Here is a 27204-nt window from a genome sequence, read left to right as displayed (position 1 = left end):
ACTCTGAGATCCTAACCCGGAAGGTGACAGCATGAGGTGGCCAGGGCCCGCTGGGGGTGATTAGGTCATGAGGGTGGAGTCCTTACACAAGAGGCCTCAGAGGGCTGCCTTGCCCCTCCACCGTGTAAGGACACAGCAAGAGGAGCTGGGATCTCACCAGACACCACACCTGCCGGTGCCTTCACTGTGAACATCCCAGCCCCCAGAATTGCGAGAAACACATTTTTTTATGGTTTTCCAAGAACCTACTTCATGACATTTTGTTACAGCATCCTGAAAGGCCCACGGCCATCTCCCAAAGGATGCCCCCCTCCCCACTGTCACTACAAAGCCTCTGGCTGTGGCTGAGCCACAACAGGGCAGGAACCTGGGCTCCACCGACCTCAGGGCACAGAGCGCCCCCCACCCACAGCCCACCCTGGCCTGGGCCATGGTTCGGGGTTGTCTGAATCCTGTTACCAACACACCTTCCTTAGGGACACAGAGTCCAGGGAGTAGAAAAGTGACATGTCCAATGTCAAGAGTATGCTCCAGGGACAGAACCAGCGTTTGCCCACCACAATCTCGGACGGGAGGGTAGGCAGCCATGACCACACACTGCAGACCTGGGCAGCACCAATTTCCAAAAAAACTTTATTTATTGTTTCAAGTGGCAAAATGTCATTGGTGTCTGTGAGGCACCTGGCAGGACGAGGGGAGACCCAGGGTGGGCCTGGGGCAGTGCTCCACCCATTACAAAAATCAAAGGCTTTTATAAAAAATGCTATAAACTGGTATCAAAAGAAAACCCAAGGGAGGCCGGAGGAGGAAGCAGAGACAGGGGAGGGAAGACAGCGAGGGAAGGACCAAAACCTTCGACCACTAGTGACGGAATCCAGGCAGGGGCAAAGGGGAGGGCATGGGGCAGGCGAAGTTGGGCAGGTGATACAAAGTGCATAAATGTGCCTCCCCAGACGCTCCTCAGAGGTGGAGGGGGACAGAGGCTGCAGCCTGGGGCATGGTGGGGCTCCAGCCGTCTCCTCACCCAGGGACCCCACAGGAGCGGGCACTGCCTGAGACTGCCAGATGGTAGCGCCTGCAGCAGGGAGGGAGGAGAAGAGGTCAGTCAGGCAGACTGGGGCAGCTTCTGCTGCTTCCTCTCCCCGGCACCCACCCTGGCTCCCCTCCTCGAGCCCATCTGTGAGCGAGGTCCCCACTGAGACCTTGAGCCTGGTGAGTGCCCCCACAGGTCCCAGACCAGAAAAGGTGGCTGTCCCTGCTCAGATGAGCCACAGGCATGGGGGACCGTCCTTGAGCCCGGGGGGTCAGGGTGGGATGGATGACCCCTCATCTTCCATCTCAGGCCAGACAACAGCCTGCCCTGGGGATAAAACCTGGGGAGCCAATGGCCGTACTCAGTGCCGAGAGGTTGGCATCCCCACCTGTTCCCGGTCTTGCATGGCTATAAGTGGGCACAGGGTCTCTCCCGTGTCCTCCAGGGCAGGCCCTGCTCACACCTGAACCCCAGCCTGGATCCACGCCCAGGACCTGCCCTCACCTTAGTGACTTCTCAGACCTTCTTCTTCTTCAGCTTCAGGGCTTGCAGCCAGTTGGGCGAGGATCCTTCCGACCTACAAGGCAGGGGGTGGAAGACAAACTTCGGGAAAAGGGAACAACACAAGGAGATGTGGCAGGGATGGAACCACCCCCGCTCCGTCTCCCAACCAGAAGAGCGGCCGGGGGCCTGGAACTCCACCACTGACTCGTACAGTGAACCTGGGACATGCACCCTCCTCCCTCGGGCTCAGTTCTGCACTTCTGTGAAGTGCGCTTTCCCTTTGCAAACAAATTCTCTAAGGTCAGCGGTGCCTGGAGCTGTGGTCACCTACCCTGAGGATTTCTCTGGCTTGGGAGGTAACACAAGGGGCTTCCCCAGCCCTGGGACCTTGCAGGACTTGGAGCGCTGCACTGCAGACTCCTTCTGGCTGGACTTGCTCTCCACCGGCTCCCCCTCTTCTGCTGAGCGGTTCCGGGGCCGCAGCTTGGCCTGAGAAACAAGTCCGGGTGCAGACAGGTGTAAAAGGGACAGGCAGGAGGTCTCACGGAGCGCCACGCAGTCCCCAGGACCACGCACTGACTCCTCTGCAGTCTGTTTACCCCAGTGCCCTTAGAGGTGAGCTCCCCTGGGAGCTGAGCCAGGACACAGTAGGTCCTCAGAAACATACCGCCGGGTTGCATTCAGACAAGCTGGACCGGTCACTTCCCATTCCTATGCATTTGCTCATCGGTTCCCTCTGTCTGCAATGCCTCCAACTGCCCCAGGACCCACAGCCAACGGCTGTCCTACCTCAAGGCTGAGGGCAGGTGCTTTCCTGAGACCCTCCCAAGCCACCCTCCCTCCCCCTCACACCCACCCTCAGGAAGTAAACTCCTCCCTCTCTGGAGAGGCCCAGCCCTTATCTATGCCTACCCTGGTGACTCCTAAACTTCCCCCTTCACCCAAGCTAGTTATGAGCATGGCTCAAGTCCACTACTACTCCTGAGGTTCCTGGACCAGAACACACTGTGTTCTCCTTCCATCCCACTTAGCACACAGCACAGGGTCCACCAGGGCCCGAAGGGATCTCCTGAGGCCCTCACTGGAGAGCAGAATGGAGAGGCATGGGAAATGGGTGATGAGTAGAAGGATGGGTAGCAGAAAGGCTGGATGCAAGGTGGTCAGCTGGTCCAGGGGCTGCACGTGTCTGCTGAATGATCCGATGATACCTTCAGGGCTGACGGGCTCAGGCCAGGAAAGAGGTTGACTTTCAGCCCCTTGGTGCCCAAGGACATCCGTGTCCGGCGGCTCTGAGGCTCCTCCACGACCTCCTCGTCTGAAGATGGCACCCGAGCAGCTCGTGGCTCTGCACAGGCCCGGGAGGGAGGAGGTGAGTGCAGGCAGCATCGCTAGATGTCCACCCTCACCTCCCACCCTGCCAACCCGGGCCCAGTTAACCCCAACATCAACGGAAACACCACCAAAGAAGACATTGCCCCTACCCGTGGAGTCCTGGAACAGCCGTGCATCCGACTCTGCCGCCTCCGACAGGCCCAGGGTACCCCCTGGCCGGATGGCTGGGGCTCGGTGGCCACGCTTGCGTCCTAGGTTGGCACGGCTCCGGTACATGGCACTGTCAAGGACCTCAGTATCCTGCTTAGGACAATGGTGACACCCTGCCATCCCTGCGCCATGGCCTTGCCCCACCCACAGGAGCGCCCCCAACAGCTGCAGGTGGAGCTTCCTTTTCCCAGGACCCCACCACCACCACCAGCCTTCTTCCCAGGCTGAGGCTCCTCTGGGAAACTCCATCAACGGGGCTTTGGCGCCATCCGCCACGCCCCTGCACCGCCAGCAGCCCACCCGCAGCCCACCCGCAGCCCTGGGCTCACCCTCCACTGACCTCAATAAAGGAGAAGTCCTGGCTGGGAGTGCTGGGGGGAGGCCCTTGCGGAGGGCGCCAAGGGCTCAGGGCTGGCCCCTGCTCGCCCTGCCTGGCCCCTGCCGGGCCCCAGCTGCCATCCACCTCTTCCACCCGGCTGGCTTCACCATCAGGCTGGGGTCTCCAGGCGGGCAAAGGCTCCCCTTGGTCAGCACTCGCTGCGGCTCCTTCATCCTCCAACAGGTCCCTGTGGCCCGAAGCAGTTGACTCCCTACGGGCCCCAGCCTTGGAGCTGCCAGATGCCAGCATGTCCTCCAGCAGGTCCTGGGAGCCGGAGGGCGGGGAACGGGCCAGGCACCCACTGGGGCTGCAAGGGGGATGGACAGAGAACAAGGTCACCCATGAGGCCCACCTCCCCAGCCTCCTGAGCCCACTTCACAGGAGTCATCTGCTCCTGCCCCAGCCTCTCCCTCCCTCTCCTGCCCAGACTCCTGTGGCAAGGACAGGGTCAGGGCCTTGAGCAGCACAGCACACGGGGGGAAGGAGGGCTGGGCCGGCCTGGGGGGTTCAAAGTCCCAGTCTGCCACATACTAGAGATGGAGCTTGCCTTATCTGAATGCTTGGGACCAGAAGTGCTCCGTATTCCAGGTTTTTCCCAGATTTTGTAATATCTGCATACACGTGAGATACTCTGGGGACAGGACCCAAGTCTAAACAGGAAACTTGGGGCCGGTGTTGCAGCCTAGCATGGGTTAAGCCACCGCCTGTGACACCGGCATCCTACTTGGGTGCTGGTTTGAGACCCGGATGTTCTACTTCTAATCCAGCTCCCTGCTGGTGCACCTGGGAAAGCAGCAGAGAATGTCCAAATGCTTGGGTCTCTGCACCTGCATGGGAGACCCAGAGGAAGCTCTGGATTCCTGGCTTTTGGTCTGGCACAGCCCCAGCCATTGCAGCCATTTGGGGAGTGAGTCAGAGGATGGAAGAGCGCTCGCTCTCTCTCGCTCTCTCTCTCTCTGTAACTCTGCCTTTCAAATAAATAAATCTTAAAAAAAAAAAAAAATACACACCCACACACACACAAAGTTCATTTGTATTTATGTACACCTTACACACATAGACTGGACACAATGTTATATAAAACATTTAGTGCACCTACATTCCATGCTATCAAAGTGCTCCCTCCCAGGGGTATCTGCTGGGGCTGTAACGCTCCTTGGGATGGGCCAGGTGCTGGCCTGCCTGCCTGCCTGTTCAACTCTGGTCATCTTCAGCCCCATGCCCCCGCCATGCCACAGCCCTTTGCTCCCAATGTCTCAGAGCCACCTGGAAGGGCAGCACACTCCCGGCCCACACTGAGTGCTGTCTGAACAAGCTGCCCTCGCCTGGCAAGCTTTCCCCACATACCCAGATATCCTCTCACTGGTTCTCCCCTCATTTCAAGTTCAGGTCCTGCCTCCATGCCCCCAGCCTGCCCTGCCCCCGGCCACTGTGGGCCTTCTCAGCCTTACAGCATGGGCTCCGCCTGTGCCAGCGCCTACTTCTGCCACTCTGTCACCACGGCCTGTCTGGGAACTCCTCAAGGGCAAAGTCAGGGCCTTTTTCTCCTTTTTGCCTCTATGCCCCCAGCACCTGGCCCTGTGCCTGGCCAGGAGCCGGACCAAGCAAATGTTTGCAGAGTGAAAGAGACACTGGGTCACCTTGGACCTGGACGCAGCTCAGGCATCTTCTGCCTGCTGCTCCTGCAAAGCAAAGCACGGCACAGACACACTCTCATCGGCACCTGCTTGATGTCCAGCTGCCACTCCCGAAACCATGAACGTGCTGCACCCACACCTCTGGCAGGGAGGGGGCGTGCTGGCACCCACGGCTCCGCAAAGAGCCACGCCCGACACACTCACACCGCGCACTCAAGTGTGGGAAAGGCTGGCAGGGCAGTGCCCGGAAGCCAGGACGCCGAATTCCCAGCGGGATTGGCGGGGGAGGAGAGTGAGGCAGGTGAGTCAATGTGGAACAGGAAGAGGGGGCAGGGAGAGGGAGAACGTGTCAGTCTGTCCTTCCACAAGCTGCTGACAGTTGGAATTAAAGCAGGCGGGGGTGGGGGGCGGGAGGGAGGGAGGGAGGCAGCAGCGCAGCAAGGCAGCGGCAGGGACAGCGGCCCTGGCTGGGGGCCAAAGCCAACCCACCCTGACGGGCAGCTTAAAGTCAGGGAGGCTTGGGAAGGGCGAGGGCACTCCACCCCGGCCTAAAGCGGCCAGGCCCAGAGGCTCTCCCTGGGGTGGGGCGAGGAGGCCGAGGGCAGGCCCTGCAGCTAAGGGGATGTGAAACGTCCCAGGGAGGGTAGGAAGATCCACTCCCAGGTCTAGAACTACTTTCAAGCCACCTGGGCAGAGGCCAGTGGCAGGAGCTTGGAGGGCTCTGGGGGCAAGGAGGTGGGGTGGAGGCACAGGGAGGGAGGGTGGAGGGTAGGAGAGTCCTAGGGAATGCAGCGTGCACCCCTCCCAACCCCCCACTTCTGCCCAGCCGCACCCTCCATGGCACTCAGGTCACCCCCACCCCCTGCCAGGGCCCAGAACACCCACACCCTGATGCCCTTCTGGCAGGGACACAGGAAAAGCGGAGTGGTTAGGAAGTGGGTGCTGAGCCCCAGCACTCAGAACAGACCTGGCTCTGTCCCCTACCATGGGCAGGAGGTGAGGGGAGAGGGGCTGCGCCACACTGAGCCTCGGAATCCTCACCTGTAAAGTGAGGCTAATGAAAGGACCTCAACTTCTGCTGCGGGTGCTGGCAGAACACACACCTAGCACATGTCAGTGCCTGGCAAATACATCACATTATCAGGGTCGTCATCATCTTCCTCACCACAGGTGCCCAGCCTGAGAGGCGGTCTCAGCCAGACCTCAGCTGCCCCACCCACAAAATGGGGGAACTGGGCTCAGTGATCTCTAAGGGTCCTCTTGGACGCTGTGAAGACCCCAAAAATGGCCTCTGCATCTCTGGGGCCCAGGCAAGGGGCAGGAGACCAGGGAGAGAGGACAGTGCACCAGCTCTGGGGGGTTGGAGGGGGCAGGAGCACCACTCCAACCAGGACGAGGCAGCCCCAGACCCAGAGGTCTCCCAACCTTCTCCCCACCCCCACCCCCACCCACCTCCATGCCGTCTCTCACAGCTGTGCCAGAGAGTGGTACAGCCAATGACTACCATTAAGGACACCCCTGTCCAACATGAGGAACAATGACAAGAAATGTCCCCCAGGGCGTGCTCTATGGACACCTCACATCCAAATTTGCAAATGTTTTGCAAATTTGGGCATCGACTGTTCTTCCAGGCTGGTTTATCAGGACACTCTTAGCTCGCCTGGTACTAGGATCAAAGTACTCCCAATTTACAGATAGGGGAACCGGAGGCCCTGAGAGGAGAAGGACCTTGACTTAGGTCACAGAGCTGGTGAAAGACTCAGGATCCAAACCTGGCAGGCAGGCCCAAAGCCAGGCCACCAGGAGCCAACCTCAAGGACTTCTCATTAGAAAGGGAACCTCCAGGACTCGCAAGAGCAACCTTCCACAATGCGGACTCTTCCAAGACTCTGTGCTCAGAACACTAAGTCCCTGGCCGTTTGTTAAACAGGCTTGGGCCGGCGCCGCGGCTCACTAGGCTAATCCTCCGCCTAGCGGCGCCGGCACACCGGGTTCTAGTCCCGGTCGGGGCACCGGATTCTGTCCCGGTTGCCCCTCTTCCAGGCCAGCTCTCTGCTGTGGCCAGGGAGTGTAGTGGAGGATGGCCCAGGTGCTTGGGCCCTGCACCCCATGGGAGACCAGGAAAAGCACCTGGCTCCTGGCTCCTGCCATCGGATCAGCGCGGTGCGCCGGCCGCAGCGCGCCAGCCGCGGCGGCCATTGGAGAGTGAACCAACGGCAAAGGAAGACCTTTCTCTCTGTCTCTCTCTCTCACTGTCCACTCTGCCTGTCAAAAAAAAAAAAAAAAAAAAAAAAAAAAAAAAAAAAAAAAAAAAACAGGCTTGGGAAAGACTGCAGCCCTTGTCCCAAGGTACAAACACCGAGGCCAGCGTGGCCAGAGCGGACTGTGTTTTGCAAACGCGCTCACAGCCTGGGATTCTTGAGAACACATTTCGGAAAAGGCGGCCTGCCGATGCCGAAAGGCAAACAAGCCCCTCAAAGGCAACTGCTTCCTCTCAGCTTTGGAGGGGGCACGTTTTCAGTGGCAATGCAGTGAGGCTAGCCCGAGTGACATCGCAGCTAAGCCCTGGATTCAGGTCATGTCAACACCGGCCAGGTTACAGGCACGCAGCTGGGAAAACCTGAGCACACCAAGGTTGGAGGGACACAAAAGCTCAGACAGCAGCACGTGTCTCTGCTGCCCTGCTCTCCTGCCACTCACCCATTGCCTCTGCAATCACCACCCACACTCCCACCCACCTGCTGGCAGCCTCCTCCCTCTGTCCTTCTGTTTCAATCAAGTGCCACCCGACTTGTCCCAGTCAAGGGACAGGCAGAGAGTGGTAGGCCCCGCTCCTGGGTAGTCTAACAGTCCAGACCACGGGAACCACACCTGAAGGCAGTGAACATGAGTCTCCATGAGCTGCCGCGGACTCTGACCCACACGGGTCACCCTGCCTCCCGGAACAGGATCAAAATCCCTTTCCTATCTCACAGGGCAGCCCTGGAGGACAGAGAGCAAGATGCACAGCTGAGCACCAGGGTGTACAGAGTTCTGAGAGGCCCAGGAAGAGAACTGGGAGCAGCCACGCCACGCCTGCACCGGCCCCTGCACCAGCAACGGCTCAGCTGGGACCCTGGACTTCCTGGGTCTAACCATTCAAAAGGAGGCTCAGGGGGTCTGGCAGCTCCTCCAGGATCCCTCCTGATGCCTGGTCCTGTGCACCTGCACCCCTCTCCCTGAGGGCCTCATCACAGCCTCCTTCCAGGGATGTGGGTCCCTTGCTCAACCCCTGCTGGGTACATTGCTGGTCCCATGCTCTGTCCACTTTCAACTCTCCCTCCTTTTTTCTCCACCCTAAACGGTGTCTCCCAACCCTCCAGTCTTCCAAGGAATCTCTCTTGTCCTTGTTCTCTGCCCCCTACCCTCGGTGCCCCCTGCCTGGGCCCAGTGTGAAGTTCCCACTCCAGGGCTGGAAATGCTGCCTTCTACCCACTAAAGAGAACAAAGCCAGATCTCAATGGATGGGAATGTCTGAAATGGATGCAACCAACAGCCAGACTGTGGCTGGCCTGGAAACCACCAGTTGAACCTTTGGAAAGTTCCCTATCAGTACCTTGGTTTACGGAGGCCAAGGTCACAAGGCCGGGAGCCAGGTCCCAACACCCTTCAGGCGCTCTTCCTGGCTCTATGACATGAGTAGGCCAGAAGCCCAAAGCGCTTAACCCCTCAGAACCAGGGAGCACCACCATGCACTCCACCCTGGGCTGCCGGTGACCCAGACGGAAAACACGTGGGCTCCTCCTCCCCTTGCCTACGAGAGTATCCATGCCGCAGCCCCTGAAGTTCCAGGGAAAGCAAGGCTGGGCAACAGCACCAGAGTGGCCGCGGGCGGAGCCCAACAGAAACCAAGCACACAATGCAAAACCGCCAAGAAAGACCCAAGCACGGGCTGCGAAAAAGTAAACACCTCACCGTCACCTGTCGGTGTCACATTTCAAAAACAGAACTGAATATTGACAGTCCAAAGTGTCTGCATTTCCCAAACACTCCAAGTCCATGGGAAAAGCTGCTTCTCGGCCCCATCAAAGAGGTCCAGCTTGTTTGGACAGCTCCGACGCCTCCCCCCACCCTCCCACCCCCATCTCACCATGCGGCTCCCTTACCTGGCTCCAAAGCTGGGGGCTTCTCCTGTCTCCATCCTGGGGTCTTCAGGGTGAGTCTCCGAGGAAGGTGAGGTGTTGTCTTCCCACTGGGTCTCTGACCCGCTTGTCTCACCAACCCCCAGCTCCCGGGTCTCCAAGGCATCGCTGGCCTCCAGGTCAAGGGCCAAGCCACCATTGCTCCTGAGGCCCGGCTCTGGGCCTGGGCCCACCTCTCCTACCCCATGCTCCCTGGCTTCACTGGGGGCCCCGGAGAGCTCCACGTTCCGAAGCCCCAAGTCCTGGGCCCAGTCTATCTGGCCCACTCCACACCCCCGAGCACTCCCAGACTCCAGGGCACAGGGCACGTCCAGGTTCCTCAGGCCCAGGCTGTTGCCCCAGTCCATCTGGCCCACCCCAAGCTCCCTGGGCTCTCCAGGGCTGCAGCCAGCTCCCGGGACCATGTTTCTAAGCCCGAGGTCAGGCGTCCAGTCTGCCTGTCCCACTCCACGCTCGCGAGCTTTCAAGAAGTCTTCGGCTTCCACACCTGACCAGTCAGTCTGCCCTACACCGCTCTCTCTGGCTTGGCCGTGGCCTCCCAGTTCTCCTACCCCAGCCACATCTCTGCTCCTCACCCCCACGTCGGAGGTCCAGTCCTTCTCCCCAGCTCCAGTGCCCCTGGGCTCTGCAGACCCTACAGTCTCAAAACTGCCGGCCAGGTCCACGTCTCGCAAGTGCAGGTTGTCTGACCAGCCCATCTGTCCCAAAGCACTCTCCCTGGCCTCACCCGAGCCCTCAGAACCCACACAGCTGGACACGTCCAAGTTCCTGAGACCCAGCTGGTCAGTCCAGTCCATGGGCCCGGCTGTGGTCTTCCCAGAAGGCCCAGGGTGAGTCTCTCCCATCTTGCTGGAAGGGCTCAGGCCGGCACCGCTCACTCTGTCATTGCCGATGATGCCGAACTGATGGCCCCTCTCAGCGGCCTCGGCGCAGAAGTCCCTGCTCCAGGCTTGCTGCCCGGGGCTAAACGCTGCCTCCAGCTGGGGGGCAACACCGAGGCTGAACTCATCGGCCCAGCCTCGCTTCCCCGTCTCCCCATCCTCCAGGGCAGCAGCATCGGGGCCCTGGCCCCCTGCCTGCTCTCTCCCCTGCAGCCTTCCAACCTCCTGGCTGGTGTCGCTGCCTTGCCAGCTGCTCTGGTCTCTCTGTGCTTGTGTCCCACCGTCCTGCAACTGAGGGGTGCTGAGGCTGAACAGGCCCCCCGACTCTCTCTCTTCTGGCCGGCCTGAATCCCTGCTGGACTCTCCACTGGGCAGCTTCTTCTCAAACTCCTCATCTTGCTGCTGGGCTTCCTCGGCACTGAACCCCGAGCTCAGGGTTCTTGCTGCAAAGCCTGTGTCCTGGGTGCCCAGGGCCCTGGAGCTGCTCCCGCTGCTGTAGTCCTGCAGCCAAGTGCTCTGCCCGAACTCCTGGTCCGGCTGCGCGGCAGCCCGGCTGCCATAGGAGCCGAGCAGGGAATCTCTCTTCTGGAACTCGCGGTCCTGCTCCCCAGCACCCTGACTGCTGTAGCTGCGGAGGCGGTCCTCCCTGCCTCCTTCCTGCTCGTCTGCCTCCTGGCTGGCGTAAGGGCCCAGAGAATCCCTCTTCCCGAACTCCCAGTCCTGAAGGCTTGCGTCCCGACTGCTGTAAGTACCCAGCGAGTCTCTCTTCCCGAACTCCTGGTCCTGGAGCTCGGCATCCCGGCTGGAGTAAGTGCCCTGCGAATCCTTCCTTCTGAACTCCCAGTCCTGAACGTCCGCCTCCTGGCTCTGCGGGCTGCTCGGCTGGGCTGGCTTTCCAAAGGCCCGGTCCTGGGCTGTGAAGCCCCCTGGGGCAGACGCCTCACTCCCATCCTGGCTGCTGGTGACTTCCATCTCCTCCAGGCTGATGCCACCGCACCTGCTGGCCCACTCCCTGGCACGCCCTTCCCCCGCTCCTTGCCCATACTTGCTGCTCCAGTCCCTCTCTCCAAGGCCTGGGTTTCCTCCAGGGCTCGAACTCCCCAGGCCATAGTCCTGAGAAGCATCTTGGGACCAGCTGGAAGTACTGAAGCCGGTGGGATGTGGGTCTGCAGCAATCCCAAATTCACTCTGCAGATCTTTCTGGGCCCAGCCGAGGAGTCCCTGGGAAGGGGGAGGGCGGGGGGAAGAAGAATCAATGCTTAGAGTCAGCTGGGGTGGAAGTCAATCCGGACCGGAAGCTGGAGCTGCCTCGTGCATGAGAGCCCTGCTCTGGTAACAGAACGCCTGGGTTTGGGTGCCAGCTGTGTGACCTTGAGCAAATGACTTCACCTCTCTGAGCTTCAGGGTCTTCATCCCCAGGCTGGCGTAATTCCTACTGCACCAGGCTGCTGTGATGGGGTTAAGCGAGATCATGGAAACCAAGTACTCAGTGAAGTGCCTGGCGTACAATGGGCACTCAATCGATGGTCCCATGGTCATGTTTACAGCCCTTGGGCAACACTTGGCCAAAGGCCAGGAGAAATTCTGCCTGGAGGAGTGGTCTCTGCATAGGAGCAGGGGAAGGGAGCACACTTTCAACTGTCAAGCCTCAAAGCCCCTCCCCAACCTCTACTGCAAGGCAAGGCCTCAACACCAGCGAGTGAGGACCCAGGCCCCTCTTCCCTACAGCAAATGCCCTCCCCCCAGAAGACCTCTGGGCCCTCACTTTCCCCGGGGAAGACAGGAGAGGCAGCCGCTGGCACGGGGCTCCCCATCCCCCCAACACACACACACCTGGCTCTGACTCACCCCTGTGGGCTTGCGAGGCGGGGGCTCAGGGGCGCGGAGCCGGCCGGCCTCATCTCGAAGAGCTGCGTTGGCCAGCAGGCGCTCCAGGACAGACATGCTGGCCTCCCCGTCCCCAGGCCGGGACATGGCCCCCGCCCCCAGATCAGCCTGGGGCTGCTGGGTGCGGCAGGCACCGACACAGGGCTGGGCTGCTCCCTCAGTTCCCTAGCCCAGACCTGTCCGACAGCTCTGGCTCTCGCTGGCCCTGGCCCCACTCCCTCCGCTCGGCTCCACTCCGCTCCCTCCAGGAGCAGCTGCGGCTCTGGCAGCCCCGCCCAGAAGCCCGTGGAGTCACCCACATCCCGGGACAGACACACCCACTGCAAGAGTCAGCTTGGCCTTAACCCCTTCCTGCTCCTCTTCTGCCCACCCCAGAAGCCCCTAGGCTCCTCCCTTTCTCCCTTTAGCCCTGCCCCTTCCAGCCTAGGCCAGGCTTGAATAGATTTCAAAAGACCTGGGATCCTGGCCCTTAAATTCAGAGGCAGCCAGGTAGGAGAAAGGGCACTGGCTTGGGAACTGGTGTCCTGGCCCAGGTCCAGTGACCACCTTGCTGGATAATTCCACACAAGGCTCTGCCTACTCTGGGCTTCGGCTGCCAGTCTACACAGCAGGCCTTAAGATCAATAATAGTAACATCAATGAATACTTACTAAAGCACTTATGATGAGCCCAGCGGGATCCTCAGTACTTCATACATCATAACTCTTTTCACCCTCACCATCACCCTCTGAGCCACAACTCACCTGCTATCCCCATTTTACAGATGCGGAAACTGAGGCAGAGGGCAAAAAAGCAACCTAGTCAAGGTACTGGACAAAGAAATAGCAGAGCCAAGTGACAAAGCTATACCATCAGGTTCCAGAGCCCACACTCAGAATGGCTACGCTGTCTGGCCTTGCAGAACATTCCTGGTAATGATGGAAGGGACACTTAGGCCATGCATTGTACCAAGCGCCCTTCCCATCTCATGTGACCTGCAGTACAAGTCTCAGGGGCAAACGCTACTGTCATGAACAGACTCTGAAGCTTGGAGGTTAAGGTACACTCCCAAGACTGCTGGCATCAGGACTTGCACTCACTCTAAATCCTACACACAGTCTTGTACAACTCTGCCAGCTTCACCACATCACAGGGCTAAGGGTGCAGGTCCAGAGCTGCCCCGCTCCCAACTCTATCCCAAGGCCCCACCTCCCCATGCCCCTGCCCTCACCTCAGAGCGGGTACTCTGTGACTGGACATCCTTTGGCTCCGCTCCAGCTCCCCGCCTCGTGCTGCCGGCACTGGGTGGTGGGGAAGCCAGGAGGTCATCTAGCCAGCGAGAGCCGCCTTCAGGACCTGTGGGCTCCGGCGACACTCGACAGGGGTCTGGTGCCTCTGTCCTGGGTTGCGTGGTCTCAGCCCGGGCCAAGCTCAGGGTCTCCTCCTCGGCAGGCATCGCATGCCCAGGGTCAGGGACATCAGCAAAGAGGACACAGGGCTGGTCAGGGGGTGCTGACTGCTGCTGCCCCAGGACCGGCTCCAGCACGGGCAGGGCTTCCTCTCTGGTGGCCAGGGGGAGGGGGCACTCCTGTCCAGCCACAGGCTCCCGCTCCTCATAGCGCTCCTCTGCCTGCAGCAAGGGTGATTCAGGGGAGCCCCTGCTTGGGGGTAGGGGCTCCGGGGGAGCAGCTGGGGACTGAGGGTGATTCTCCCCATCGCCCTTTGGAGGTGGGGAGATGCCTGGATCCTCCCCCTGAACCCAGGAACTAGGCCTTCCCGAGCCCCCTGGAGCTGACCCGGCCCCTGGACCCTGTTGGGTTGCCCCTGCCTCCCTGCTGGGTGCAGCCCAGGTGCCAGCCTCTGCAGCCTCAGCGGCCTCACTGGCTTCGGTGATCGGGGAGGGGGGTGGGGAGTCCAGCCGCCACACCCCCAGGCCCGAGGGCCGTGTGGGGAATGTCCACTCAAAGGACTGCGACAGGCTCCAGTTGGACTCTGTCCCACTCCCAAAGGGACGATCCAGAGCCGACTGGCTCCCCTGGCCTTGGGGCAGGGCAGCCAGCGAGCCCCCCAGCTTCTCCTGGTCCTGGCCGCCACCGGATGGCCGGAGCACCCCCTCAGAGAATCTGCGCTGGGCTAGGCTAACAGGGCGGGGGTCTGGGTCAGCCCTGGCCGCTACCTCCTCCCCACACGGGAAAGTCCGAGTGATATCCACCAACTCACTCCCCTCAACAGGGGGCTGGAGCGAGATGGGTGGGGGCTGTTCCACTCCGTGGCACCCTGAGACACCCTCAAGGGGAGGGCTGCTGGGTGCAGGGGCCTCTGGGACATGCTCATTAGGGAGTCCCGGGCTAGGGCCATGCCAGGGGCCCTCATTAGGGAGGGCTGCCCTCGGGGAGGCCGGGGTTGCAGGGAGGCAGGGGGAAGCGTGGGGAGCTGCAGGACTCTGGGCTTCTGGCAGCAGAGCATGGCAGGGGGAGCCCTCGTTGTGGGGAGGAAGGCGAGGAGACCCGGGGGCAGAGGCTGGGGAAGAGAGGTCCAGGCTGGCAGAGCCTCCGGGCTCTGATGCAGGGCCTGGACTTGAGGGATCCCAGGGCTTGGAAACCTGCAAGAGAAAGGTCAAGAGCCATCATTCCCCTCTCCGCTGGGTCGGGGAGGCCCCTCCAACCCCATAGAAACCCCAGGCCAGCTCCTCCCTGGGCCTCTCACTCCCCAGATGGGAGGAGGAAACTAGAGCTCAGGATAGTGGGAAGAGACCCTGGAGCTGGCCCAGGGAGGGCTTCGCAAACTTCCTGGGGTCCTGGAGCCATCCTGTGGGTCTTGTCCCAGGAAGGGCTCCTGGCTCTGTTCACTGAGGGTCACTGACACTATTTCAGGAGGCTGGAGCCACCCCTCGCCCACCCAACCCAAAGTGCATCTAAGGATCCCCTAGCAGGCCATGGTAACGGGTCAAGAACACTTGCTTTATAAAAGCAAAAAGGGGAACCGGGACTCTGACCATCTGGGCGTGCAGGAGTGGGAGGACCGGAAGCCCAGCACAGCTCCAAGGAAGCACCCAGGAGTAGTGACTCCCCCAACTCCCCCCGACTCCCCCTGTGCGTCCCTAGGACCCAGTGCTGCCCAAGCAAAGGAGGAAGGCCATGGACTTGGCAAAGGGAGCTGGGGAGCCAGGGAAAGTGCCCAGCATGGCGCCACCCAGCACTGCTCCTATAAGCTGTAAGCCCTCGCTCTGGATGGCGACCACTGGTCTCTTGAGCCTGCAGCAGCCTCCCTGTCTGTACCACGGGGCTGATAACAACAACATCCACGCGACCTGGACAGGCCAGGACTGTGTCAGATTCACGCACACAGCCCTTGGGGTATACAGAGGACAACAGCTGCTGCGGAAGGAAGACACTGGCGGGAGGAAGGCAGCAGAGGGGGTCCCAAGGCCTGGCACGTTTCACTCCTCTGCTCTGCCAGTCCCCAGACAATGAAGTGAGTCTGGCTCCCTCTGACCTTTGCCCTCCCCAGAGGTCAAGCTCCCCTGGCTTCTGTCTCTGATGCATTTTTTTTTCTGCACCAGCGCCTCCTAGGCCTGGACAGAGACAAAGGTCTGACTTGCTTCTCAAGGCCCCTCCTGTTCCTGCCACCCTCCCTCTTCTCTACAATATTCTAGTTCCAAAGCTGACGGCCTTAAACTGCACCCACAGCCCTTTCCCGCTGCAGCCCCCTCCACCCTCCTCTTCCTCCAGTGTTGCTGCTTTAATCCACAGCCAGAGTCAAACCTTCCAACATCCTGGCTCCCTGTGCTCTGACCTCCTCTTCCTCAGTCCCCAGTGATTCTGGGGCCTTCCTCCTCCAAGGCCACAGACCTCGTCCTTACCAATATCTGCAGCCCCTCCACAATGCCACCTTTGTGGGTCCTGCTCACCTGTCCCTACTCCTCTCTGTTCCGCTCACTCTTGTTTGCTTTTGTTTTAAAGATGTATTTATTTGCCTGAAAGGGTGGCAGAGAGAGGCAGATACAGAGATGGATCTTCCCTCTTCCAGTTTACTCCCCACATCATGGCCAAAAGCCAGGTCTGAGCCAGGCTGAAGCCAGGAGCCAGGGACTCCAATTGGGTCTCCCATGTGGATGGCAGGAACTCAGGAATTTGGGCCACAGTGCACTGCCTCCCAGGCACATTAGTGGGACGGTAGACCAGAAGTGCAAAGTAGCCCAAACTCCAACCCGGAAGTCAGACATGGGATATAGGCATCCTATGCAGTGGCTCAACCAGCTGTGCCACAACGCCAGCCCTCAGCTCCTCTCCTTCTTGAACTCCTCTGGGAAGCACGGCCCACGAAGCCTACCTCCCCCTCATCTTTCCCACTTCCTTCCTCACTTTTCTTCTTACCACCTCTTACACACCCCCAACTCCCTCGTTCCCTTCCCCACGTTGTTCAGACAGTTTAAACCGTTCTCCACCAAGCCTGGCCCCTCCTGAGCAGCTGGATGTGGCTGCAGAAAAGCACCCAGCCTTGACCTCTCTTGAAATTCACCACTCACTCCAACTGGTGCGGAGCTGCCCAGGATCCTAACGCAGTCCCCCTTCCATCTGCTCCCCGAGGCTCCCAGGCACTGCCTCCGCATCTCTCCTCCAACTCCAGCACCTCCTCCCCAACCTCTCTGTGTCCTCTCCAAGAACTCAGAGGCCATCAGCAGAGAACCCTAGTGTCCTGTGCCCACATCCACCTGCCACCTGCCGGTGAGCCCAGTGTTCTGCCTCCCCTCCCACCGCAGGGCACTGTCCTTGCTCTTGGCGAAGGCCAACCCCTCCTCTCTCTGTTGCATCACTGACTTTTCCCTTGCTACTGGACTCTTTCCATCAGCACACCAACTGCTCTCATTTCTTCTGCCTTCAGAATACAAAATCAGAACAATCACTCTTGACCCCAGCTCTCTTGAGCCACCACTGTTTGCTCGCGAGCGTGGTCTATAGGCATTTTTTGTAGTTTCTCTGTCCCATTCTTTTGAGCCCAGTCCAAACAGGCTTTTTCCTTTATCTTTCCACCTACCTACCTGTTCCTGTCAAGGTCACTGTGAACCTCCCAGAAGCCACATCCAGTTCTCAGTGCTCACCCTAGATGACCTGGCAGCGGCACCTGACGGCACACAGGACGGCATCCTCCTCCAGGGCCACAGGCTGCCCTAGCTCGACAGGCCTCCCCTCCCGCCCAGGCCCTCTGGCTATGCCACAGGCCTCTTACCTCCTGCACCTTCATCTGTTCCCTTGGTGACCTCAGCCAGTCTGAACCACAGTCTTACACTGCCAAGTTCTCAGCTTTTCTCCCTAACTCACGTCCCCCTGAGTGCCAGCCCTGGCTCTCCAACTGCCCACTCCGTGTTTCCACAGGGATATCTAAAAGGCATCTTGGGGCACATATCTGGCCCCATAATTGAGATGCTTGGATCCCATATCAGAGTGCCCTGGGTTTGAGTCCTGGCTCCACTCCCAATTGCAGCTTCCTGCTAACACAGCAGGTGACGGCTCAGGTAATTAGGTCCCTGCCACCCATACGGGAGACTTGGATTGAGTTCCCAGCTTCAGCCGGGACCAATCTCACCACCGTGGGTATTTGGGAAGTGAACCAGCAGGTGGGGAAGAGCTCTATATGTAATTGATTAACTGAATATACGTTAATTTAAAAAAACAAAAGGTCGGCATTGTGGTGCAGCGGGTCAAGCCACAGCTTGGAGTGCCCACATCCCATACTGGAGTGCTCCGTGTCCAATCCAGCTTCTTGCTGATGCATCCTGAGAGGCAGCACATGCTAGTTTGGGCCCCTGTCACCTACACGAGAGAGCCAGACAGAGTCCCTGGCCCCTGACTTTGTCCTGGCCCAGCCCTAGCCATGGTGGGCATTTGGGAGACAAAAAAAGACACAGCAGATGGAAGATTTCTCTCTCTGACCCTCTTTCTCTGTCACGCTGCCTTCCAAGCAGATGAAAATAAACAAACATTTTTTTAAAAAGCATCTCAAACTCAACAAATCCAGAGCAAACGCTTCCTGTCTTCCCAATCCTTCCCCACCCCCACCCCCCCGCTCCTCCCAGAAGCCCCCATCTCAGTAAACAGCTGCCTCATCCTCCAAGCTGCTCAGCCCATACCCTGGAGTCGCCCATGGCTCGGCTCTCTCTCTCTCTCTCTCTGCTGGTATCAATCTACCTGAAGGCCCCGCCCACCTCACCTTTGCATTCTCTCCAGAATTTACTACTTCTCAGCTCCACACAGGGTCCAAGCCTTCACCGTCCACCACCAGGATTATCCCAAGAACCCCCTCCCTGGTCTCTGCTGCTGCCCCTTCCTCCTGACAGCCAGCTCTTCTTAGCCCAGCAGGCAAAGTGACCTTCCATCCAAGTCAGCAGCGCGACACTCCTCAGCTCCACCCACCTGAGATTTCTTCTCCTCACTCAAGCCAACGGCCCACAGGGACAGAAGCCTGCGGGCTCCGTGTCATCCAACCCCATCACCGCCGAGTCCTCCGCCTCTCTCCCTGCGATCCCGAGCTCCCGGATCCAGAGCTCTCTGGATCGCACGTGCAATGCGTTCTGCCACGAATGCTGTTCCCCACACATGCACATGGCTCATACCTTCTTTGCAAGGAGGGCTTCCCCGGCTACCTGGTCCCAGCACCCTCTCCCCTTGAAGCTTTCGCACTTGTGTGACACACTACATATCTGCTGGGCTTACAGAGACGCTGGGCTGTGTGACCGCCTCCCAAGGTGCACTCCCTGAGGGCAGGGGAGGTACATGCTTCATTCGCTGCTGTTTCCCCAGCACCTGGCTCATAGCAGTTGCCCAGTAAATATTTGCTGGAATGACAACTACATGGAGTCTAGTCCCCAGCACAGGGTAGAGGGGATGGTGGCGTCTGGTTTGCAGGGGCATTGAGCAAGAAGGGCCACAGTTTACGGTGTTTCCTTGGGCAAGGAGGCACTGAGCGGGAGCAGAGGGGAGGTAAACCAGGAACTCCAAAGAGAAAGACTTCTCCCTCTTCCAAACCCAGAGAGGGCACTGGAAGCAGATACTTCAGCCCTGCCTTGGCCTGAGTAAGTCACTCAGTCGTTGTGAGCTCTGGCATTGTCACCTGTCACTTGGGACTAGCCAGAGCTACTGTGAGGATTAAGTTGGTCAGCACACAGTAGGTGCTTAATCAGTGCCAGTGGGCTCGGGCACTCTGATTACTGTTTATAGCAAACAGCCTAACAGCATGAGCCACATGTAGCCCCCTCAGTGATCCCGAGCACTGGCCTGGGGTCCTGGAGCCAGTCACTGGGCCAAGTCACTCCCTCCGTGTCCCCATGTGAGCTACAGGAAAGTGGACCAGAGGTTCTCAGTGACCCTTCCAGCTCTAAAACACTGTGGTCCTGACTCATCGCCGCAGGTAACTCACGTCAGCAGCTGGCTCAGAGCTGGCCAGCTTAGCCAGGTCCCCGTTGACGGCCACGGCAGAAGTGGGGCTCCTGTGAGGGAGAGAGACAGGAAATGGAAGCACCAATGTGAAAGGCTGTCTCAGTATGGAGCGAGGTCACACCCCCAGGCACTTACTCCTGAGCCCTGCCTGGCACCACGAGGGGCGGACAAGGGGCGAGGGGCGGGAAGACTGTCCAGCTTCCACTCAGCAAGCATCCCAGGGGACAGCGCTAATCCCCAACCTGCACCTAACAGGTTAAACCGCCCAGCTCCTGCAGGAAAAGCGTCCCATATACCCAGAAGATAAAGCCTCCTTCCTTTACCCCGGAAGGGTTAAAGTTCTCCTCTAGCCCAGGAGACTGCAGCTGGTCCCAACTGTCCTGCCAATATTCCTTGGGAGATTGGGGGTGGGAGGGAGGCTGGGGGGGAAGTAGGGGAGAGGCTTTCCAAGGCTGAAGTTGTTCCTCTTAAGCTCCACGTGGAGAGAGGAAGGGCAGAGAAGGGAGAGCAGAACCCAGCCTGACAACCTCACAGCGCCCTGGTCTACGTCTCCAGGTGAAAGATGGGCAGGGCTGGACAGCAGGGCAGGGCAGGGCAGGGGCCTTCGGCTTCCACACAGCCAGACCACAGTAGCCCTGGCCTTCACAGCAATGCAAAGCAGAAAAGAGTCCCTGGGCCCAGCCCAGCCTGCAGCTGACTCTGCCTGCCCAGAGGGCCTTGTGCAGCTGATCGCTCCTGAGATTCCTGAGCCTCCTCCAGCGACCTGTGCCCCCACCCCCACCCGCAGGGGTACCTCCTAGCCAGCCTTCCTTTGCTCCAGTGCAAAGGGGAAATGGATCATATGCAATATGCAAATGTATCCAACCAGGTGTCATCTCTGTGCAGGTAAGAGCTGGGCCAGCATCACCATGTGCTCCTGTCTTCTGTCTCCCATAGAGCCCTCCTCAGGGGGCTCTGCCCCACTGGTCCACACACACACATATACACACACACACACACACCTGCACCCCAAACCCGACACTCTGCACACAGGAGGGGCCTGGCAATCAGACAGACCTGAATGCAAACCCCCTTTCTGCTTCTTACTTGCTGAGGGACTGAGCCTTTGTCTCCCCATCTCTAAAATGGATCTAACATTCCCTTCACCAAACAGGATTCAAGGAGGCAAGGTTTGCTGCCCAGTTCTCAGTATATAGAAAGTAAACTGGGCCGGCACTGCGGCATAGTGGGTGAAGCCGCCGCCTGCAGTGCCAGCATCCCATATGAGCCACGGTTCACATTCTGGCTGCTCCACTTCCTATCCAGCTCCCTGTTGATGAGTGAGCCTGGGAAAGCAGTAGAGAATGGCCGAAAAGTTTGGGCCCCTGCACCTAGGTGGGAGACCCAGAAGAAGCTCCTGGCTCCTGGTTTCGGTCTGGCCTCGCTCCAGCCACTGCGGCCATTTGGGCAGTGAACTAGCGGATGGAAGATCTCTCTCCTTCTCTGTATCTCTGTAACTCTACCTTTCAAATAAAATAAATAAATATTTTTAAAAATAGCAAGCAAAAAAGAAAGTACACTTCTATCCTGTGTGACCAAACACTCTGCGATACACATGCATCCGTTCTGTAAAGAGAATGACACGGCCGGCGCCGCAGCTCACTAGGCTAATCCTCCGCCTAGCGGCGCCGGCACACCGGGTTCTAGTCCTGGTCGGGGCGCCGGATTCTGTCCCGGTTGCCCCTCTTCCAGGCCAGCCCTCTGCTGTGGCCAGGGAGTGCAGTGGAGGATGGCCCAGGTGCTTGGGCCCTGCACCCCATGGGAGACCAGGAAAAGCACCTGGCTCCTGGCTCCTGCCATCGGAACAGCGCGGTGCGCCGGCCGCAGTGCGCCGGCCGCGGCGGCCATTGGAGGGTGAACCAATGGCAAAGGAAGACCTTTCTCTCTGTCTCTCTCTCACTGTCCACTCTGCCTGTCAAAAAAAAAAAAAATTAAAAAAATAAAAAATAAAAAAAAAATAAAGAGAATGACAATGTTTGTTTCAAAAGCACACAGCAATGACAACGCCATCTACCAAGGCAGGGCTTTGTGACTTAGACCAGGTCTGTCCATATTCACAGCACACAACCAGCCTCAAGATGAAAGTCATGGCCCCAAACAGGGCCACCCACTTGGCCCTTGGCCCTCAGAGCCCTCCAAGCTACAACAAAATATATAGCAGGACGCCCCACCCCGTCCCTCACCTCTCCTCGGGGGTCTTGCTGTGTTCTTCCTGGCACTCTGCAGGAGTCTTTGCCAACCCCTCCTGGGGACAATCTCTGGCCAGGCTCCTGCTGTCTTCCTCCTTGGGACCAGCAGCCACGCCGTAGGTCCTGAGGCCATACCGTGAGCTACCATCGTGGTTAAAGGTGAGGCGGGAGCCCCAGAGGCGGTCGGGGCTGGCAGGCACCTCCTTCCGGGGCTGCTCCATCTTGGCCAGGATCTCTTCCACCGTGGTGGCCGCAAAGCGCTCTGAGGCTGGACGGAAGGGGGCGGGGGCCTTGCGCACACCCCCTGGGGCGGCACAGCGAGCTGGGGGCGTCAGAGGAGGCAGCTCCTCTTTCCCAGCCTCTTCTTTCCCAGGCTCTGGGGTGGCTTCTCCTCCAACAGAGGTCTCGGTCGTAGGCCTCGGTGCAAAGGGAAGGGGACGCTTGCTCCCCCCATAGGGCTGGGGTCCCGCCAACATGTTCATCTTCCGGGCAGAAGGTAGCTCAGCCAGGGGACCCCGGGGGGGACGAGGCCCTACAGGCACCAGGAGGCTGGGCTTAGCAGGCAGGGCTGGCTTGGCAGGCAGAGCCCGGGGTTTAGGCTTCACAGGGGGTTTGGCCCGAGGGTCACCTACAAAAGGAAAGAGGAGTGGGTGTGGGGGGCTGTCAGAAGAACCAAGAAGCAGAACTTCTTGTGTTTCTTGTTCCACCTCATCTCCCACCCTCCAATTTCAGAATGCTCACGCCTGTGTAGGCACAAGTCAAATGCCACCTCTTCCATGAAGGCTTCCTTGATTTTCCACACACATTCCAGAAACATCTTCTCCCTTCTCCAAACTCCCAAAGTTATTTCACCAGTTCCCCTTTTAAACTAAAGCTATGTAAGGGCCCTGCTGGCACCTCACTTCCCCTTGCACCCTACTTTGTACCCAGCACATGCTCTAATCAAACACATGAATGAATGAGCCAATAAACAAATATCTCCCGCCACACCAGTCGCCCACTGTCTTCCCATGGAGCCCTCTCCCCACTGCATCCCCCACAGTAAACTCACCCCAACTCTGTTTCTTCACCCTGCCTTCCAGCTACCCCCGCCTCCAGCACACACCCAGGCCACCTCCCCACTGTCATCCGGTGTGTGACCAAGGAATGCAAACTTACTATTGACCTAAGCCAAACAAAAGTAAATCTGCTACAGCGGGGGAAAAAAACTCAAAACCAAGACCAGAAATCTTCCTTCTATATAAGGCATTCCAATGCCAGATAAACAGCATCGCAATCACTCCGGGTCACAGCCCTTCTAGTGGAACCCTCGATCACCCGCTCAGTTGGCTAAGAGTCTAGAGACATGGAGGCAGGAGCCTGGGTGGGTGCACTCCAGGCCTCCCTCTGGGTCTCAGGGGTCCCCTCTCCCGGCCGCAGTCCCTGCCCCCACCTGCAAAACACACAGCTGGACCCACATCATCCCCATGGGTCCTGTCTGCCCTTAGAGGTGCTAGAGCCGAGCCGAGGGCCTTCCCACCCTATCCCGCACTTCCTAGTACTGCGGCCCTGCCTCGCAGCTACCTCAACACACTTCAACTCAGCTACCCCCCAGGATGGAATGGGGGTGCAGCCTGCGCCCTTCCCACCCTGCTCTCAGCCACCGGCTCCACCCTGCACCCATGGGTACCTGGCTCGGAGCCAGCGGGCAGCAGCTCCTCCTCCGGCTCCCGGGGCAGTGGGGAAGCCATGGCTGTGCTTTCCCTGAGAGTAGACACTTTCATCACATGCGGCAGATCCTGCTTGAGAAATAGGAAGCAGAGCGCGTGAGCGGCGCTGGCTGGAGGCTCGGGAAGAGACAGCAGGAGAGAGCTGGGTGTGGGCAGCGGGCTTAGCCCAGGGGTCTCCTACTTCCACAGAGGCGGAGTGTGGGACAGGAAGAGGGAACTTCAGGAGGGGGCTGGGGAGGTCAGGCCAGGTCCCCAGCAGGCGTGTCCTCAACTCTTCCCACATCCTCTCCAGCTCTGCTCTCCTAACCCCAAAGTCCTGGAGCTTTAGGGAGCTGCCTCCTCCTACCAGCTCCCCGAGACACCCCCACTTACAGCTCCCAGGGCGGCCCCCCTGCTTGGGCCAGGAGCCCCTTGGAAGGAGTCTACTGCAGACAGAGCAAGAAGAGTGCAGTCTGAAGCCTCTCCGTGAATCACCTCCAGGGAGACGGGAAAAACCCGCTCCTCCCCAACCTGGGGCTCCGCCCCTCGGCATGCCTCCCCCTTCCCGCTCTCCCTGCCTCCCTCCCTCCCTCCAGCAGCTGGGAGTGGTTCCCTCTCCCCCCTCTCTCCCCATTCTCCTTCCACATCCCTGCCCGGCTCTCCCCCCACCCCTCCTTGGAGCTGTCTCATCCAAACACGGAAAAATAAGGAATAAAAAAAGTAAACATCTGGAACACATTTTTTTTTCTTTAATTTCTCAATCGCTTTGGCTTCAGCTTGGAATTTGATGAGGTAAAGCCAGGGCCTAGTCCTGTTGCCATAGCAATGGCCTCCCACTGGATTTCCAGAGCCTCGCCAAGAGGAAGGAGGAGCCGGCCCAGGCCTGGGCTGGGAGAACGGGACAGGGCTTGAGAACATCCGGGGGGGGGGGGGGGGGTGCTGGGGGAAAACTCCCTGGGGTTTCCCCTTCCAGGACTGTCAGGGTGGGACAGCCAGAGCCTGTGGGAAGGGGGTAGGTGGGCAGTCCCCATAGGCTAGGACCGGCCTGAAGGGGTTCTGAGGGGGGCATCAGCAGGCCAATCAAGTGACGCGGCCCCATGGTAAAGCCACACAGGTGAGCCTCCACGTGCGATATCTCAGGACTCCAATCTGGGTGGGTCAGGTGGGTCTGCCACTTCCTTAGCTGGGCAACTTCTCCAGACCTCAACTTCCTGGTCTGAGAAGTGGGGTTACAGAGGCTATCCGGAGGCTTCGGGGAGATGATGCCTGGAAGCTGCTTCACACAATGCTCAGCACATTAGTGTCCAATAAACGCTGGCCAGTATTCCTGGGATTCCGTTCAGGGCCACCAATGAGCTAACATCCCTGGCAACCACCTCCTCCTCTCCCCCCAAGGCCAGGCTGCCTGCATTCCAAGGCCATTCTTTCACTCTCCAGGCCCCAGTCCTGTCACCTGGGTTGCACACACCTCCTCAGTTCCCATCCCGGCTCCGGAGGCACCCTCCCACCCACAAGACACCCCCCACCCCACACCAGGCTCTCCAGCCTGCCACTCTGGTTCCAAAGAAAGGGGGATGTCACCTATCACCTGCCAGGTACAGAGCGGGCGAGGGCCACACAAGGCTCTCCAACATGCACCTGGCACCACCTTCCTTACCTGCTCCAGGTAGTCCAGAAAAACAGCACCAATTCCCCAAAAACAGGTGCCTAACCTTTGCAAACCTGTCCCCTTCACCCTCCCACCCCCGACTCTGCCGCGGCCCCAGCTGGTTGCAAAGACACAAGAGAGTGCAAAGACAGCAGAGATACTCAACCCGTTGGTCAGGCAACCAGCACGGAGGCCTGCCCACTGTGGGCGAGTAACTGCAGCGCCAAGCCAAGTGTGCAGTGCGCGCACGGGGAGGGGGTGAGCACATGATAGAAAAAATAAATTAAAAAACACAAGACTGCTTCCTTGTCCTTGAACGTCATTAAAAGGGACATGGTGTGAGTGGGTGGAAACGCAGAGGAACCGGCCCAGAACCGAAAAGCGCTTTCACCTGGGGTCCCTGATGAGCCCCTCGGCAGGATGAGAGGCTGTGGCCATGAAGGTGGGCTCAGAGCCCCACCCCCCCACCCCATTAGGGAGGTGGCCGCAGCAACTCAGAGGCCCCGGCCAGGAGCCCCAGTGACCAAGGCGGTGGCCAGATGCGGCAGCAGCTCGCAGCACTTCCAGCCCGCAGGAGTTCGCGGGAGACAGGCGATCACCAGCAAGGCTGGGAAGGGGCCAGGCGGCTCCGGGCTCGCGTAGGGGGGCGCAGGCCGGGGCGTCCCTGTGGACCCTAGAACCTCCTCCAGGCGGGTCCGGGGCCAGAGAGGTCGGCAGGGACAGCGTGCAAACTGCAGGAAGAGGGAGGGCCAGCGGGAAGACAGAACAGCCCGGGGCAAGGGGCTGTCTGGAGGGGCCCGGTGGGGAGCTCCGGACACAGAGCGGACGGCGGCCGCCGAGGAGGAGGAGGAGGAGGAGGAGGAGGAGGAGGAGGAGGAGGAGGAGGAGGGTGGAGGAGGAGGGGGCGACGCCGGCAGCAGCGGTGGACCTGCGCGCGGGACGAGAAGCAGCAGGCGAGCAGACGGTGGCCCGGCTACGTGGGGGCGGACTGGGGTGGCTGGGGGCGTGCCGAGGGAGCCGGAGGAGGGGACGGCGCGGGCCCGGGGGACGGGGAGGCGGGGGTCCCTCCAGCCGCTCCGCCCGCCCCCAGCCCCGCCCCAAGCCCTCGCCCCCTCCCCCCTTTCTTCTGGCTCCGCCAGCACGAGCTCCAGACCTGCGCCCCCCACGCCCGCGCACACGCGCCAGCGCCCCCTCCCCCCCGCCCCAGCGCCCCCAGCCCCTGCAAACTTTCCTAGTCACGATCCCCCCCCACACCCACCACCACCACCACCGCAACCCGAGGTCCTGGTTGGAACGCGCCCACTCCTCCCATGCCCCTTCCCCGCCCCACCGCGGACCCCGCCTCCTCCTTGGCCCTCCCGCCCGCCGGGCCCCGCGCACTCACGCGCTCTCCCGGGATCCGGCTCCGCTCAGCCGGCGCCCCGACGCCAGTCCCCGCCGCCACTGCCGCCGCCGCCGCCGTCACCGCGGGACCGAGCCAGTGCGAGCCCCGGCGGGGGCCCCGCCCCCAGCTCCGCCCACGACCACGCCCCCAGCTCGCTTGTGAATATTCATGAGCCGGTGGAACCCGCGAGTGGGACGCCCAGGCCGAGCCCGTCCCGCCGTATGCAAACAGACGCGGCCCGCTACTCAATTATTCATGATCTTGCAAATGAGGGGCCCGCCCCGGGGCTCAGATTCGGGCGAAACTGACGCAATTCAGCGGCTGGGAGCGCTTGGGTAAAATGGCCACCGAGACGATCGCCTAGAGAGGAGGCAGCCTTGGCACTGCCCCCTCCTCGGGCCGGGCCGCTCTTAGGGACTGCAGCACCATAGAGCCACGTCGGGCAAGAGGGTAGCGTTGGCGGACTGGGTTGGCTTCCTGTTCCCAGCCACCTGAGTCCTGAGGCCGTTCGCGACGTGGCTGCTGGACGTGTGTCCACTCAGCTGGGCGGCTCTGCTTCCCTGGGTCACTCCCATTATCTGTCTCAGCCCTAAGTTCCTTCCAACCCTAACGTGTGGTTCTGTCTCCTCCCGCACCTCAGAACAAAAGCTTCACACACAAACACCCTGCACACCTTTCCTGCAGCCCTACACAGACACACACACACACACACACACACACGCCCTCGTTCTGCTCCGCCAGCTCCGGTTTCCACTCCCCAGCCCGCCCGGGAGGACAGTCAATCCTGATTGTGTTAG

General features: G+C 59.9%; 1 protein-coding gene across 6 annotated transcripts; it reads right to left on the bottom strand.

Annotated features, from left to right (window-relative positions):
* Nucleotides 1–619: 619 nt before the first annotated feature.
* Nucleotides 620–26535, bottom strand: CNOT12 (CCR4-NOT transcription complex subunit 12). 6 transcript variants are annotated; one of them, XM_051854015.3, is made up of 12 exons: nt 26408–26535; nt 23357–23465; nt 21682–22315; nt 19440–19509; nt 13255–14625; nt 9241–11378; nt 3420–3765; nt 3019–3169; nt 2746–2882; nt 1869–2026; nt 1538–1610; nt 620–1075 (listed from the first exon to the last, which is right to left on the bottom strand). In XM_051854015.3, exons 2-11 carry the CDS (start codon nt 23448–23450, stop codon nt 1550–1552), a joined length of 5160 nt encoding a protein of 1719 aa, XP_051709975.3. In that variant the 5' UTR covers nt 23451–23465; nt 26408–26535; the 3' UTR covers nt 620–1075; nt 1538–1549. The 6 variants fall into 6 exon arrangements, with proteins under 6 accessions (XP_051709975.3, XP_051709980.3, XP_089165172.1 ...); XM_051854020.3 differs by having other exon boundaries at nt 23357–23468; nt 26408–26520; XM_089309046.1 differs by lacking the exon at nt 26408–26535 and adding an exon at nt 25033–25054.
* Between the last annotated feature and the right edge of the window lie 669 nt (nt 26536–27204).

The sequence above is a fragment of the Oryctolagus cuniculus genome, chromosome 1 (genome assembly GCF_051225735.1).
Source record: "Oryctolagus cuniculus isolate XC-2025 breed Fujian yellow rabbit chromosome 1, ASM5122573v1, whole genome shotgun sequence".
Lineage (NCBI taxonomy): Eukaryota > Metazoa > Chordata > Mammalia > Lagomorpha > Leporidae > Oryctolagus > Oryctolagus cuniculus.
The sequence above is the reverse complement of the archived record's forward strand: the minus strand, read 5'-3'. Positions and strand labels throughout refer to the sequence as shown.

What these genes read in the sequence shown, in the direction of transcription:
- CNOT12 (XM_051854015.3), bottom strand. Translation starts at nt 23,450, where the DNA reads ATGAAAGTGTCTACTCTCAGGGAAAGCACAGCCATGGCTTCCCCACTG. An exon ending in AGGACTTCTCCTTTATTGAG is followed by an intron (nt 3,170 to 3,419) that starts GTCAGTGGAGGG and finishes TGTCCTAAGCAG; the next exon opens with GATACTGAGGTCCTTGACAG. An exon ending in TGAGCCCGTCAGCCCTGAAG is followed by an intron (nt 2,027 to 2,745) that starts GTATCATCGGAT and finishes CTTGTTTCTCAG; the next exon opens with GCCAAGCTGCGGCCCCGGAA.